Raw genomic sequence first — 13017 nt, forward strand, 5'->3', positions numbered from 1 at the left:
CGCGTTCGTTCGTTCGTTTCTCTCTCTCTCTCTCTCTTTTTCTTTCTTTTGTGTGTCTGTGTGTTTACGAAGAAGATGCAGCAACAACAACAACAACAAAATGAGATCGGAAAAAACGGAGATCTCTCTTCTCTCGGAACGGATTTTGAAATGTGTTTGACACGTTTACTCACCTCTCTCTCTCTCTCTCTCTCTCTCTCTAAACAACAGACCGGCATCCAAAAGCTGAAAAATTTGTTAGACAACCCGTCCTCGAAGAACAACGAGAACAACGGAGAGAACAACGGGAATGTGGTCGAAGAAATCAACGCGCAAGAGTTTATGATTCATTACACGACGTGTTACGACATGTGCACGCAAAAACCGCCGCACGACTACTCGGAAGCGCTGTATAAAAAATACAAGGAAGTGTTCGAGGAGTACATCGACAGCGTGTGCATACCGGCGCTGAAATCGAGGTCCGGGGAGTTTTTACTGAGAGAGTTGGACTTGAGGTGGAAAAATCACGACATCATGGTTCGATGGATGTCGCGCTTCTTCAACTATTTGGATCGGTATTACATCGCCAGACACTCGTACGCGAGTTTAAAAGACGTCGGGATGACGTGCTTTCGGGACAGAGTGTACAAAACGTTAGCCGGGGCGATGAAAGACGCGACGTTGACGTTGATCGATAAGGAGAGAGAAGGCGAACAAATCGACCGCGCGTTGGTGAAATCCATCGTGTCTATTTTCGTCCAAATGGGTTCGGATCCGAATAGCGAGCCGTTGCAAGCGTACGAGTTGGATTTTGAGACGCCGATGTTAAACGTCACCGCGGCGCATTACAAGAGACAAGCCGCAGTTTGGATAGAAGAAGAGTCGTGCCCGAACTATTTGGTTTTAGCGGAAGGGTGTTTGGACATGGAAAAAGATCGAGTGCAGCATTATTTGCACCCGTCGACGGAGCCGAAACTCATGTCGAAAATCGAGCACGAAATTTTAGCCGAACACGAAACGAAGCTTCTGGAGAAGGAAGGCAGCGGCGTTTCGTGGTTGTTAAACAACGACCGAAAAGAGGATTTGGCGAGATTGTTTCGCTTGTTCACGCGCATTCCAAACGGCGTCGATCCGATCGCCAAGGCGTTCAAAGATCACGTCACGGAGCGAGGCTTGGAACTCGTCGAGATGGCGACGCAAAGCATCAACGAGGAAGGCACGGTAAGCGGGAAGCAACAAGCGTTGCCGTCTACGGTCGAACAGTCGTTCGTTCAAGACATCATCAAGTGTCACGACAAGTACATCGCGTTCGTTTCCGAGTGTTTCAACGACGACGTGGTTTTCCAACGCGCGTTCAAAGACGCGTTTGAACGCTTCTGCAACAAGAGCATCGGCGAAGTGACCATCGCGGAGTTACTCGCGAACTTTTGCCATTCGGTTTTGAAGAAAGGTGGGAAAGAAAAGTTAACGGACGAAGTCATCGAAGATCACTTGGAGAAAATCGTCAAGCTTCTCGCGTACATCTCGGACAAGGACTTGTTCGCCGAAATCGCCAAACAAAAACTCGCCACGCGTTTGTTGCAAGATCAATCGGCGAGCGAAGATTTGGAAAGATCTCTCTTATCGAAACTGAAACAATGCAACGGCGCGCAGTTTACGATGAAGATGGAATCCATGGTGAGCGATATTCAAATGGCGAAAGAAAACAACCCGAAATACGTGGAGTGGTTGAAAGAAAAAAGCGCGAAGAACAACGAGCCGATGCCGAAAACGGACATGAATGTCACCATCTTAGCAGACGGGTCTTGGCCGACGTACACGGTGATGGCGATGACGTTACCGGAAGAGTTGACGGAGTGCGTGAAAAAGTACGAAGAGTTTTACGAGAACACGTACGCATCTAGGAAGTTGACGTGGATTTTCGGCGCCGGTTCGGGCGTCACGTTGAACATCAAGTTCGCGCAAAAGCCAATCGAAATTTCCTGTTCGACGTTGCAAGCGTCCATCTTGTTGCTCTTTCGAGAGTTTGATTCGTTGAAAGTGGAGGAAATTTGCGAGAAAATGGGCGTCGGGATTGATGATTTACGCGAGGAACTCCCGGCAATTATGTTCTCCAAGTTTAAGCTTTTAAAGCACCAGCCGGCGAACCCGGACGAAAAGAAACGCACCATCAACGCTTTGGACGTCATCACTTTTAACGACGACTTCACGGACAAGGCGAGAAAAATTAAAATTCCGAAAATGAGTAAAGTCGATCGTAAAAAAGTGAACGAAATCGTCGACCAAGACAGAGACCAAACGATTTTAGCCGCGGTTGTCCGCGTGATGAAGTCGAGAAAGACGATGAAACACGGAGATATACAGCTGGAAGTGGTCAACTCGTTGAAGAAATTGTTCTTGCCCGAAGTGAAGAAAGTGAAGAAAATGATTGAAAAAGCCATCGATCAAGAGTACATCGAAAGAGATCCGGACGATAAAATGAAGTTCAGGTACTTGGCGTAAATCACTTTCGTGCGTTTGAGATGAAGATTGATTTGGAGAGAAAGAAAGAAGGAAAGAGAAAAGCGCGTGTAAATCAGAATAACAATGAATTTTAGAAACCAGAACGTAAGTAGCGGAAAAAGAGAACGCGCGACTTGAACTATCTTGAAGCGAAGAAGAAGAAGAAGAGAAAGAGAAAGAGAAAGAGAAAGAGAAAGAGAAAGAGAAAGAGAAAGAGAGACTACTGCATACATACAATTAGAAGAAAGGAATAAAGATATACGCGAGATATTCTAAAATGATGATATAAAATTTTACACCTTATTCTTGGCCTCCATTTCCTCGGCTAACTTTTTCGCGCGGCGCGCCTCGGCTTTCTTCCTGTTCTTCTTTTGCGCGGCCGTTTCATTCACCACCGGCTCGGCACCCGGAATGACTCGTTTTTGTTGAGACTGTTGTTGTTTCTTAGCTATGTTATCTACCGCCGCTTTCACTTTCCCCGCTCTCGCTTCCTCCGCGGAAACCGTGGCTAAGGAAAAATTGCCTCCAGAGTTTGATCGGCTTCCCATTCCAGACGTCGACGAACCGCCACTTTTGTTTCGTAAATGCGGCGGGACAAACGCGGCGGGTTTCTCCGGAATGGCATTCACCGAACCGCTCGCGGATCCACCTTCGACGCGTTTACTGTTTTTTGAAATTCCTAAACTCGGGTACGCGCCTTCTTTCCTCGGCCGCCACGCGGCTTCGTACAATTTTTCTCTCTCTACGTGCGCCAATAACTCGCCGTTGTATCGCCAAATTTTAAATCCGTTATCTACGTTCAATCTCGGCGCAACCGTGGACGTTAACAACCTTCTGCCGCACGGCGACCACTCCGCGGTTACCGAACACGCCGCTCGACAGCTTCCCATCAGCTTAAACTTCCCGTCGAACAAGCGATGATAAAATTTGACGTCGCCGGGAAGATTGCCGAACCCGGCGAGCATGATAAATCTGCCGAACGGGTTCCACCGAATGGTATTGTGCGGCCCCGCGCCTAGCTCGTACGTCGCCACGCACTTCTTCGCGTCAAAAATGGTACATTTTGCCGGCATAAACCCGTAACACACCGCGAAATTCTCGCTCGTCGGCGACCACTGCGCGTCGTGCACGGGTCCTTCCTTGCTCAGGTCCACTTTACAATCCAAACTTCCGTCCGCTTTTAAAAAGTGCAGCGAGGATTCGCCGTAATAGTTTTTGTTCGACGCGTCCACTTCGCAATACCCGCACACTAACAACGCCGACCCGTCCGGCGACCACTTCAAATCCACCTCGGAAATTCTAAAAAACGATTTTCTCGCCACCGCGTTCGGTTCGCTCACGCCCTTCTCCTTCTTCACGTCCGGCACCTCGTAAATCCTCACCGACCCGGGTATTCCTTTACTTTCCGGCACAAACACCCCAACCGTCGGTTTCGTCTCGCTCATGCTCAACCTCGCCAACGCGACCCCTGGAATCCGATACCGCGCGAGACTACTCGTCTCCTCCTCCTCCTTTTCCTCCTCGAACTTCTCCGCGTCGTAAAACTGAATCTCGTTCGTCACGCATCTCGCGCACACTTTATCGTCCTTCGAAAACTGCAAATACGGCCACTCTTGCTTCACGAACGTCTTCTGGAAACACTCGAACACTTTCTTCGGTTCGTCGTTTTCTTTACTCGGTATTTCCCAGACGGATAAGTTCTTCTCCTTGGTCCCTCCGGCGTGGTTCGCGCCTTTGCGATATATCGAGAGAAACTTCCCGGTGTTTGAAAACGCGACGCAACTCGCGCCTTGGACGAATTGTTCGGATATTTTCGTGACTTCCGCGTTCGTTTCGCCGTCGAAAAGTACGACGTTCGTTTTACTCGTTTTATTCGTTTTACTCGTAGTCTGACCACCACTTTCGTCCTCGTCGTTCTCACACATCGCTGATGATGATGAAGTGACGATCGATGCGAACAAAGAACCGTCTCGAGTGTACTCTATGCACTGGTACTCTTCGCTGCTGTTCGTCGTCGAGGAAGAGATTTGATTCGCGCGCGGTTGGACGGACGTTTCCACGACTGGGTTTATATCGTCGCCGCCGGATGACGACGACGAGGTGTTTTTGTGCGCATCCGAAACGATGTTAAAACGTAATCCACCACCAGTAACGGACCCTAATCGCTCGTACATTTCGTGCGGTAAACGATGCACCGCATCCACCGCTTCGTCGTCCGACATTATTAGTACTATTTTATGTATATAGAGTGTGTTGTTTGTGCGGCAAAAGGGTGAAGAAATGAAGAGATTTTCAGACACGTTTTTCATCTTGATTCCTAGTTTACTTAATTGTATTAAAACTCACTTATTCACTCTCTCTCTCTCTCTCTGCTATTTGTTGACACCCCCCTCCAGTATATTTATATAAACACATGTATAATACTTTACATATCGCTTTTCTCGATGCATCTCCTCAAATTCTCTCTCTCTCTTATTCTCTCTTTCAACGAGAGTCTCTTTGGCTTTTTGCGCGACGACAAGCGAATATATAGCGTGTAAAAAGTATTATCTGTTGGCCTTGGCGACTCTTTCCAACTCGTCCTTCTTCTTAATCGCGTACGAGTTCGAGCTCCCTTTCGCGGCGTTCACCAATTCATCCGCTAAGCATTCCGCCATCGTCTTGACGTTTCTGAACGCGGCTTCTCTCGCGCCCGTCGTCAACAAGTAAATGGCGTCGTTGACTCTTCTCAACGGGGAGATGTCCACCGCTTGTCTTCGAACGACGCCGGCGGAGCCGACGCGCGTGGCGTCTTCTCTCGGTCCAGCGTTGATGATGGCATCGACAACCACTTGTAATGGATTTTGGTCCGTTAATAAGAAGATGATATCCATCGCGTGTCTGACAATTCTCGCCGCCATTAATTTCTTACCGTTGTTGCGTCCGTGCATCATCAGCGAGTTCACGATGCGTTCCACAATCGGGCACTGGGCTTTTCGAAATCGTTTCGCCGCGTATCGACCGGCAGAGTGCGGGACGAAGGTGGCATATTTTGGTTTCACCGCGATGTAATCTTCTAAAGAGATGTCGTTGATCTGTTGTTTATTCGAAGAAAGAAGTTCGAGAGTTTAAAGAAAACAGCGCGTAAAGTGAGTACACAGGAGGAAACCACTCTGAAAAGAACTCCCAGGGCTACCGGAAAAGACGAGGGTCTTGCGCGATGAATTTTGCGCAAAGACGCGAGGACAAAAGACCTGAACAAAAGCAAACGATTCGACGTTTCGTTTTGATGCAGAGAGAGTATCACCGCGCGATGCGAATCTGAACTGTTCCCGTTTTACTTCGCATCGTTTTCATACTCATCGATATGCGCGCTGATTTTCCTTCGCCTCATCGTGAAAAATTGGGCGCACAAAAAAAGCTCGTCCCTCTCTCTCCATCTCGCCTAAACGTTCGAGAGAGGAAAAAGTATCGGAAATCTCGCACTTTCCTACTCACGCGAGAACAAAGATATGCACGAATTTCGCTAAAACGTACCTCGACGTCGTCGAACGACCATTTACCGAAGAGTTTCACCTCTTGCGTGGCGAGTTCAGCCATACTGTTCGTCTTTATTTTATGCGCGTTGTTGTGAGTGAAGCTTTTTTAGGATTTTCAAGGAGCAAACCAACCAAAAATTTTCTGGGACTTCAGACTTCCTTGATTTTTGACGAAACAGAAGCAAAACACAAGTGTTGGACTTTCCTCATTTTTTCTCTTTGGTTTTGGGTCGGTGCTTTGGTAAAGTTTGTGTTGTTGTGACTGCGAGTACTACCGTTATACTACCATAAAGGTATTATTATATGCAGTTTAGGAGAGAGAGTCAGAGAGAGAGAGAGAGTCAGAGAGAGCTGGAGAGAGAGTGTGGAGGAATTTTACGCGAGTAAAGAAGATTTAAAAAATCATCGTCGGACGTAAAGTTCCATCATCATCATCTCAATCAGAGACATCAAATCATGGCGGGAAAAGCAAAGCCGAAAAAGCACACGGCGAAAGAGTTGAAGCAAAAGCAAGACGCGGCGTTGACGAACAAAGGCGGAGGGAAAGCTGGGTTAGCAGATCGGAAAGGCGGCGCGGCTGGACACGCGAAGTTTAAATGTCCAATCTGTGGCATGGCTGCGCCTTCGATAAAAAGCGGAGAGTTGCACTGGGACTCGAAACATCCGAAAATGCCGTTTAAACCGGAAGAGTGGTCGGATTTACACGCCATTCACGGAGGGACGACGAAAGGCGTGGCGGTGAAAGGCGCGGAGAAAGAGAAGACGGTGCACGAACTGAAGAAAACCGAGGCTGGGAGGAAACGGCTGGCGGAGATTGAAAAGGAAAAGCTGGAAAAACAATTTCAAGACGTGAAATTGAATAAGTGATTTTGAAGGTGTTTCGGCGTCGCGAAATCATCATTTTCATCATCATCATCATCATCGGAAAGAAGAAAGAAGAAGCGTGTAATAGCAACACGTTTTGCCCCATCAATCGTGTGATTGAAGCACAATTTATTATTATTTTTTATGGAATTCTATCAAGGTGTTATTACAAATGGAGAGAGTAAGAAGTCAACGGCTCGCTCATGACTTCTTTTTCTAATCAAATATATGTACATCTTAAACTTCATCATTGCTCTCTCTCTCTCTCATTCTCTCTCTCTTTCCTGTTCGGAAGAAAGAAATGTTCGATGTATATAAATATGTATATTTTATGTTGCAAATAATTGTTGTCAACGATCCAACAGCTTCATGCGCAAACTCGGAGAGCAACCGCACAAAGCTCTGCACTCGTCCAAGTCTAAATCACCAGCCAACGTGATCCACTCTTCGCTGTCGTCCAAATACGTCAATCGGTGATAATGCGACGACGACGACGTCTCTTTTTGTATCCCGAAAAGTTTCAAGACGTGTTCCATCAGAGTCACGTGATTCATTTTCGGTTCCAACAAAAATCGGCACGTGTCGTTGTCGTGCGTAACTTTGACGTTGATCGTGAGTTGGTCTCTTCGCGCGTTCACCGAGGCAGATAACGACGGAGGTATCGAGTGAATGTCTTGCTTGATCAACTCGTAGGCGTTTAATGAGGGCATGGAGCCATCCGCTAAACAGATAAAGATGGTAATTTCACCTCCGTTTGGTTTGTTCGGGGCGAAACCTGTCGCTAATAACTCTTGCTTCTGTTGTTGTTGCTGTTGCTGCTGCTGCCGAGCGTTGTTCTGAGCGTTGCTCTCACCGATGACAACTGGGTCGTTCGTGGCACTTTTATTGTTCCCGCTGTTTCCACTCTCCTTCTTGCGATGCTCGGTAAACTTGATGCACTCGTCCAAGTCGTGTTCGCTTTGTAAAATGCACATGTCGTCTTCGTCGTCCATGTATTTCAATTTCGCCGAATCAGGGAAGACGATGAGCTTTCGAATCCGATCGAGAAGCATTTGTACGGACCATTTGTGCAACAAGCGAAACCGAATGGTATCTGCACCAACTCGAAACTTCACAACGAGTTGCGGCACTTCCTCAACTTTCTCGCCTTCGTTGAGTAAAATCGCCATCATGTCCGCGTCCGCCTCTTCCATCGTATCGTTGGCGATGAACAAATCGTCGTCAAAACCCCCGAGAGTGTTGTTCAATATACCCGCCAAAGCCGTCGTGCCGTGCACGGAATGGTCCCCGCCCGGGTTTCCGTGCATAGACCCTCCGTTGTAATGCGAACCGCCGTGTGCGGATTCGGAATACGTCGAACCGTGGACGCTATCGTCGTTGTTGTTGTATTGATGTGGATACAATTGTTGCGAAAAGTTGTGCGCGCCGTGAACGGTTTCGTAAAAATGATCGTCGAAAGAAAACGGCACGGCAGCTTTTCCGGCGCCTGCTTTTGTTCCAACGGCAACGTCTTTCTTGTATTTTTTATTCGGTGTTTTCGTTTCTGCTTTTTCCGCCGCCAGTCCGAAATCTCCTTGTTGCATGGCGGGCGCGATGGGCATACTCTGATGCGGTTGTTGGTGTTGTTGCGCTCCGAAAAACTGCGACGCGGTGTGACCGCCGTGTTGCGAACCCGAGGCGACGATTTGACCTTTTGCGTTTTTCAAGCGACCGTGAGAGACGAATCCGCTTCCGGCGTGCCAGGATGCGCCTCGCTCTCGTTCTTCCTCGTCGCCCCAATCGAATTGGCCTTGCGTCGCTATGCCGCGAAAAGCCTGAAATCCACCGTGCGAACGACCTTCTTCTCCGCTACCAAGTAACGCACCCACTCCTCCGGAGCCTTCTTTTCCTCTGATTGGCGCACCTCCCGTACTTCCCATGGTAAATAACCCGTCGCCCAACGGACTACCGTCGCCGGTTTTCGCCAAGTTCGACAACGAGCCTCCTCCACTCATGCGACCGCCTGGACCGTGAACGGATTCACCAGCGACAGCATCGCTGTCACCACCGGACGATTTAAACGAGGACCCCCCGTCGCGAGGAGAACCACCCGAACTGTGTCCGCCGCTACTCCTCGCTTTCCTCAGTTTGTTTTGCGAGCTTTGCTGCTTCGCGGCTTCTTTCATCGCTTTATACTGTTTCGATTTCAACGATCGTCGAGGCCAACGCCCGATGCCGTATTGACGACAAATTCGTTTTAAAGTGGTACTCCCGACTCCTAAATCTGTCGCGGCGTCTTTTAAATGCTTAGAAAATTGCGTTTGGAGTAACTCTAGAGTGATCCCCCACGGCGCCGATGTTTTGTTCTTCTCGTCTGGGCCTTTGTTCACCATAGAAATGTGCTCGACGGCTTGTAACGTCGTCATCGGCGCCGCTCCTTTTCCTTTTCCTGTTTTATCGTCGTTGTTCTTCCCTTCTCTGGTCGTATCTGTGTTGTTGTTCTTTCCTGTTAAATCCGGCAATTCCATCAACATCGACGCCGGTTGTTCGTCGTTTCCTCGCACGCCAGCCGTAGCCGCTAACGGCGAGTCAGGCACCGCGGGCGCGCTCGCACCATCTGGCGCATTCTTCGTGTTATCCACTCTCACGCCCCTTTGTAGATAACTCCACACCTCCTCCACCGTTTGTATTTGCTCCGCGGACGTTTGGAGTTTCGGATTTAACAAAATTTCAAGAATCGCGTCTGTTTTTTTCTTCGTCCCGTCCGGTAAGACGCAATCGATTCGCATCTTACACGCGCACAAACCTCTCAAACCGAGTAAAATAGACGTGTGATGCAACGGCCACTCGATCTGGGATGCTTTTTGAACGTCGTCCACCCAAATTAAGGTCTCTTTCGAGTGCGCCTGTCCAACCGGTCCTTGGCCAATCATCAGCGATATTTGCGACGACATGTCCCGGTAACTCTGACACTCTTTTTCCTTCACGAAATACGGACACCCGGCGGTGACTATGAGCCCGTTCGATTCGATCCAAAATTGCGCGAACGGAACGTTTAACGTCTCGCACATCAACTCCAACGCGTTCGCGTGCCCGGGCGCTAACGTCTCCACCGTCGACTCGATGAACTTTCTCATGTACCTCTCCGGCCCGACGCGGTCGTGTCCGGTGGTAAACAGCCCGAGTTTCATAAACTCGTGCGCGGTTGCGGCGTAGAGCTCCCCTATGGATTCCGTCATGTGACACAACGCCACCTCTAAAATAGTAAACGGCCGTTCGCTCTTCATCGCCTCTTCGCTTAAAAACACCGGCAAACACATCGTCGTGTGTATCCGACACTCGTACGCGCACGCCACTCTCACGTACTCCATCGGTCGATACGACGTCACCGACGGCGTAAACTCCGGTCGACTCAAAACGTAACACCTCCCCGGCAGACCTAACATCCCTTCTCCGTTGGTCACTTCGCAGTTGAAAAAAAACGCCGTCGTGTTTTCGGTAAACTTCTTCGCCAACACCGAGTCGTGCGTCTTCTTCTTCGCCGATATCTTGCACAGCTCGCCGTGCGTCGTCATCACCACGCTTTTCCCGGCAATCCTCGGGACCCACATTTGTACCATGTTGCTCTTCTCCACTCTCGCGGAGATGTTATTGACGAGTTCCACCATCGTTTGGTATAACCCCTCTTGCGTCACTCGAAAGTTTGTTTTCTTGCCGACTTCGTGTAACCTGTACAGTTCCGAAACAACTGCAATGGCTTCGTTTTTTTTCCTTCTCGCTCGCGACATTTCATTCGGTTTCTCGTCTTGTCCTTTCGTTGGAGGAGGACTTGTTAAATCATTTTGTTGTTGTTGTTGTTGTTGTTGTTGCTCTTGATGTTTTTCTAACAGAGTGACCGCGAACTGAGGGTGTTGTTCTGAACCATCCTCAACCGTGCCTTCCTTCTTCTCGTGAGTCGTAAATGTGGTTGAGGTTTTTCCACGAGACGCATTCGTGATGTCCTCGTCTCGATTCATATCGCTGTTCGTCTCCGACTCTCTCGGCGATCTCCCGCTCTTCAGCCTCATTATTATGATGAAGAAGTAAAGCTTACGTGTGCTGCTGTCCTCAGATCTCTTCTTTGTATAAATTAGTACCCCGCTCTTCCCGTGCGCATCAAAACATAATCTCTTCCTTTTGAGGCGAGCACGAAAGAAGAACGAAAGGGAGGTTTTTAATGAGCGAACAAAGAATTCTTTCTCGTGTGCGGTTGCTTGTTTTAACACAAAAAAAAATGTGACTATTTAGGGTGTAAGTGCTTCGTCCTTACTCTTTTCTTTACTTTCGAGTACGACATAAGCACTTAACAAAAACTATCGCGAGTTGTTCCTTCGTACTCGTAAGTGCGTCCTTCGTACTCTTTTTCTTTCTCGAGGTGTCCCTTCTGGTGCTTCTCGTGAACGGTTTTTTCCACACAGTTTTATTAGTCCGTACTTGTTTTATATAATACGCAAATTAAGAAGTGCTCTCTTCTCTCGCTTTCCAATAAACGCGTTTTTTATTCACGAGCGGAAAATGACAGAGGGAAGAAGAGAAGGAGGAGGAATAGGAGGATTCTTTCGGTACGACGGCAGATTGAAATCTGAGACCAATCGCGCTTTCGGTCGTGAAGAAGATGGAAACGCGTTTGAGATTTTTTTCTTGACGCTGTTCGTGTTAGAATCAGTCGGCGTTCGATGTCGTCGAGAAATTAAAGACTTTGACGAAGACGACAAAGACTTTGATAAACTACTCTCGTTGCAAAATCGGTGGAGAGATTTTCTGCACGTGTTATTCCCGACGATTTTATGCGTTTTTCATCCAAAGTTGAGCGGTGCGTTGGGAGCGATTTTGTGCCTTCGACGGATTGGTTTTTCTTCTTCTTCTCTAAAGAAAGATAGGAATACGAATACGAATACAAATTCTACGACGGCGTGGTTAAACCTGTACCGCTCGGCGATGCTCTTATCCGCGTGCTCGGCGATATTAGCCATCGATTTCTCGCAAATGCCCAGGAGGTTAGGGAAGACGAAAGACTACGGCGTTTCGTTGATGGACGTCGGCGCGGGGTCGTTCGTGGCGAGCGCGAGTTGCGTGAAGTGGCGGCGAAGCGAGAGAAGCGTTAATAGAAGAGGTAATAGTAGAAGTAGTATTAATAGTAGTAGTAGTAATGGTAGTAGAGGTGAAGAAGGAGCTTCTTCTAGTGGAGAAGTGTTTCTGCGAATGATGAAACGAGCGTCGATTTCATTCATTCTCGGGTTTGCGAGGTACGTTTCCGTGAAAAGAAGCGGCTATCAGCTCGTCGAGGAGGAATACGGACCGATGTGGAATTTTTTCTTCAGTTTGGCGGTGATTGATATCCTATCGACGGCGATTGTTTGTGCGTGTGGTCGTTTTATTACTGGTAAATATCGAATGCGGAATACTTTTATCGTCGCGTCGAGCATCGCGATTCTCGTCGAACTGTTGCTCGGAAGGAACGTGGTATACGACGCGAAAAATACGACGATGAAACTCGAATCGTGGTTGCTTTTACCGACGAAAGAGCGAGGCGCGTTTCCAACGAAATATACGGACGTCGTCTCATTCGTTACGCTAAACCGAGAGGGTGCGTTTTCGTGCGTTGGAATGACGTCGTTACACTTTTTCGGACGGTTTTTTGGCGAATACGTGCACACGAAAAAGAGCGAGGGCGATTTGCGTCGCGCGGTGTGGCTCGCGCTTATGCTTTGGATAGCGTCGTACACCTCAATCGATGTTCTCAAAATCATCAAACCGTCTCGACGTCTGTGCAATTTTGGGTATATTTTATGGATGAGCACGTACAACGTCTCCGCGATGGTTGTCATGGCGTTCATACACGAACAATACCATACCGTTCCGTCCATCTTGCAAAGAGCCAACGCGTCTCCAATGCTCGTCTTTCTCTTCGCGAATATCACGACTGGTTTGTTCAATTTCATTTTGAAAGACGAAATCATGCGAGTGCACGCGTTCTTAGCGTACGTGTTGATGGGTTGGCACATGGAATTAATACACATGTGCATCAACGTTTTAGCGAGGATGAAGTCAAAACAGGCACAGAAGAAGAAGACGAATTAATAATAATAGAGCGTAGCATCTTACTAGTAGCGCTTCTAGAAGAACATGATCTATA

The 13017-nt window shown here is 48.2% G+C and overlaps 6 protein-coding genes across 6 annotated transcripts; 3 read left to right on the forward strand and 3 right to left on the reverse strand.

Annotated features, from left to right (window-relative positions):
• Positions 1-75: 75 nt before the first annotated feature.
• Bathy17g00280 (predicted protein) lies at positions 76-2481 on the forward strand (the record flags this gene model as incomplete). The annotated part of the gene is made up of 1 exon (XM_007508337.1): positions 76-2481. The coding sequence occupies one exon, from the start codon at positions 76-78 to the stop codon at positions 2479-2481; it is 2406 nt and encodes an 801-aa protein (XP_007508399.1).
• Positions 2482-2774: 293 nt separating this feature from the next.
• Bathy17g00290 (eukaryotic translation initiation factor 2A) lies at positions 2775-4703 on the reverse strand (the record flags this gene model as incomplete). Its single annotated transcript, XM_007508381.1, has 1 exon — positions 2775-4703. One exon carries the CDS (start codon positions 4701-4703, stop codon positions 2775-2777), a length of 1929 nt encoding a protein of 642 aa, XP_007508443.1.
• A 324-nt stretch (positions 4704-5027) lies between these two features.
• Positions 5028-6060, reverse strand: Bathy17g00300 (40S ribosomal protein S5; the record flags this gene model as incomplete). Its single annotated transcript, XM_007508410.1, has 2 exons — positions 5028-5555; positions 5959-6060. 2 exons carry the CDS (start codon positions 6058-6060, stop codon positions 5028-5030), a joined length of 630 nt encoding a protein of 209 aa, XP_007508472.1.
• Positions 6061-6455: 395 nt separating this feature from the next.
• On the forward strand, positions 6456-6866 carry Bathy17g00310 (predicted protein; the record flags this gene model as incomplete). The annotated part of the gene is made up of 1 exon (XM_007508364.1): positions 6456-6866. The coding sequence occupies one exon, from the start codon at positions 6456-6458 to the stop codon at positions 6864-6866; it is 411 nt and encodes a 136-aa protein (XP_007508426.1).
• Positions 6867-7213: 347 nt separating this feature from the next.
• Bathy17g00320 (nodule inception protein) lies at positions 7214-10909 on the reverse strand (the record flags this gene model as incomplete). The annotated part of the gene is made up of 1 exon (XM_007508270.1): positions 7214-10909. One exon carries the CDS (start codon positions 10907-10909, stop codon positions 7214-7216), a length of 3696 nt encoding a protein of 1231 aa, XP_007508332.1.
• A 487-nt stretch (positions 10910-11396) lies between these two features.
• Positions 11397-12962, forward strand: Bathy17g00330 (GPI-anchored wall transfer protein 1; the record flags this gene model as incomplete). Its single annotated transcript, XM_007508242.1, has 1 exon — positions 11397-12962. One exon carries the CDS (start codon positions 11397-11399, stop codon positions 12960-12962), a length of 1566 nt encoding a protein of 521 aa, XP_007508304.1.
• Positions 12963-13017: the final 55 nt, after the last annotated feature.

This window comes from Bathycoccus prasinos (assembly GCF_002220235.1).
Source record: "Bathycoccus prasinos genomic : Chromosome_17".
Lineage (NCBI taxonomy): Eukaryota > Viridiplantae > Chlorophyta > Mamiellophyceae > Mamiellales > Bathycoccaceae > Bathycoccus > Bathycoccus prasinos.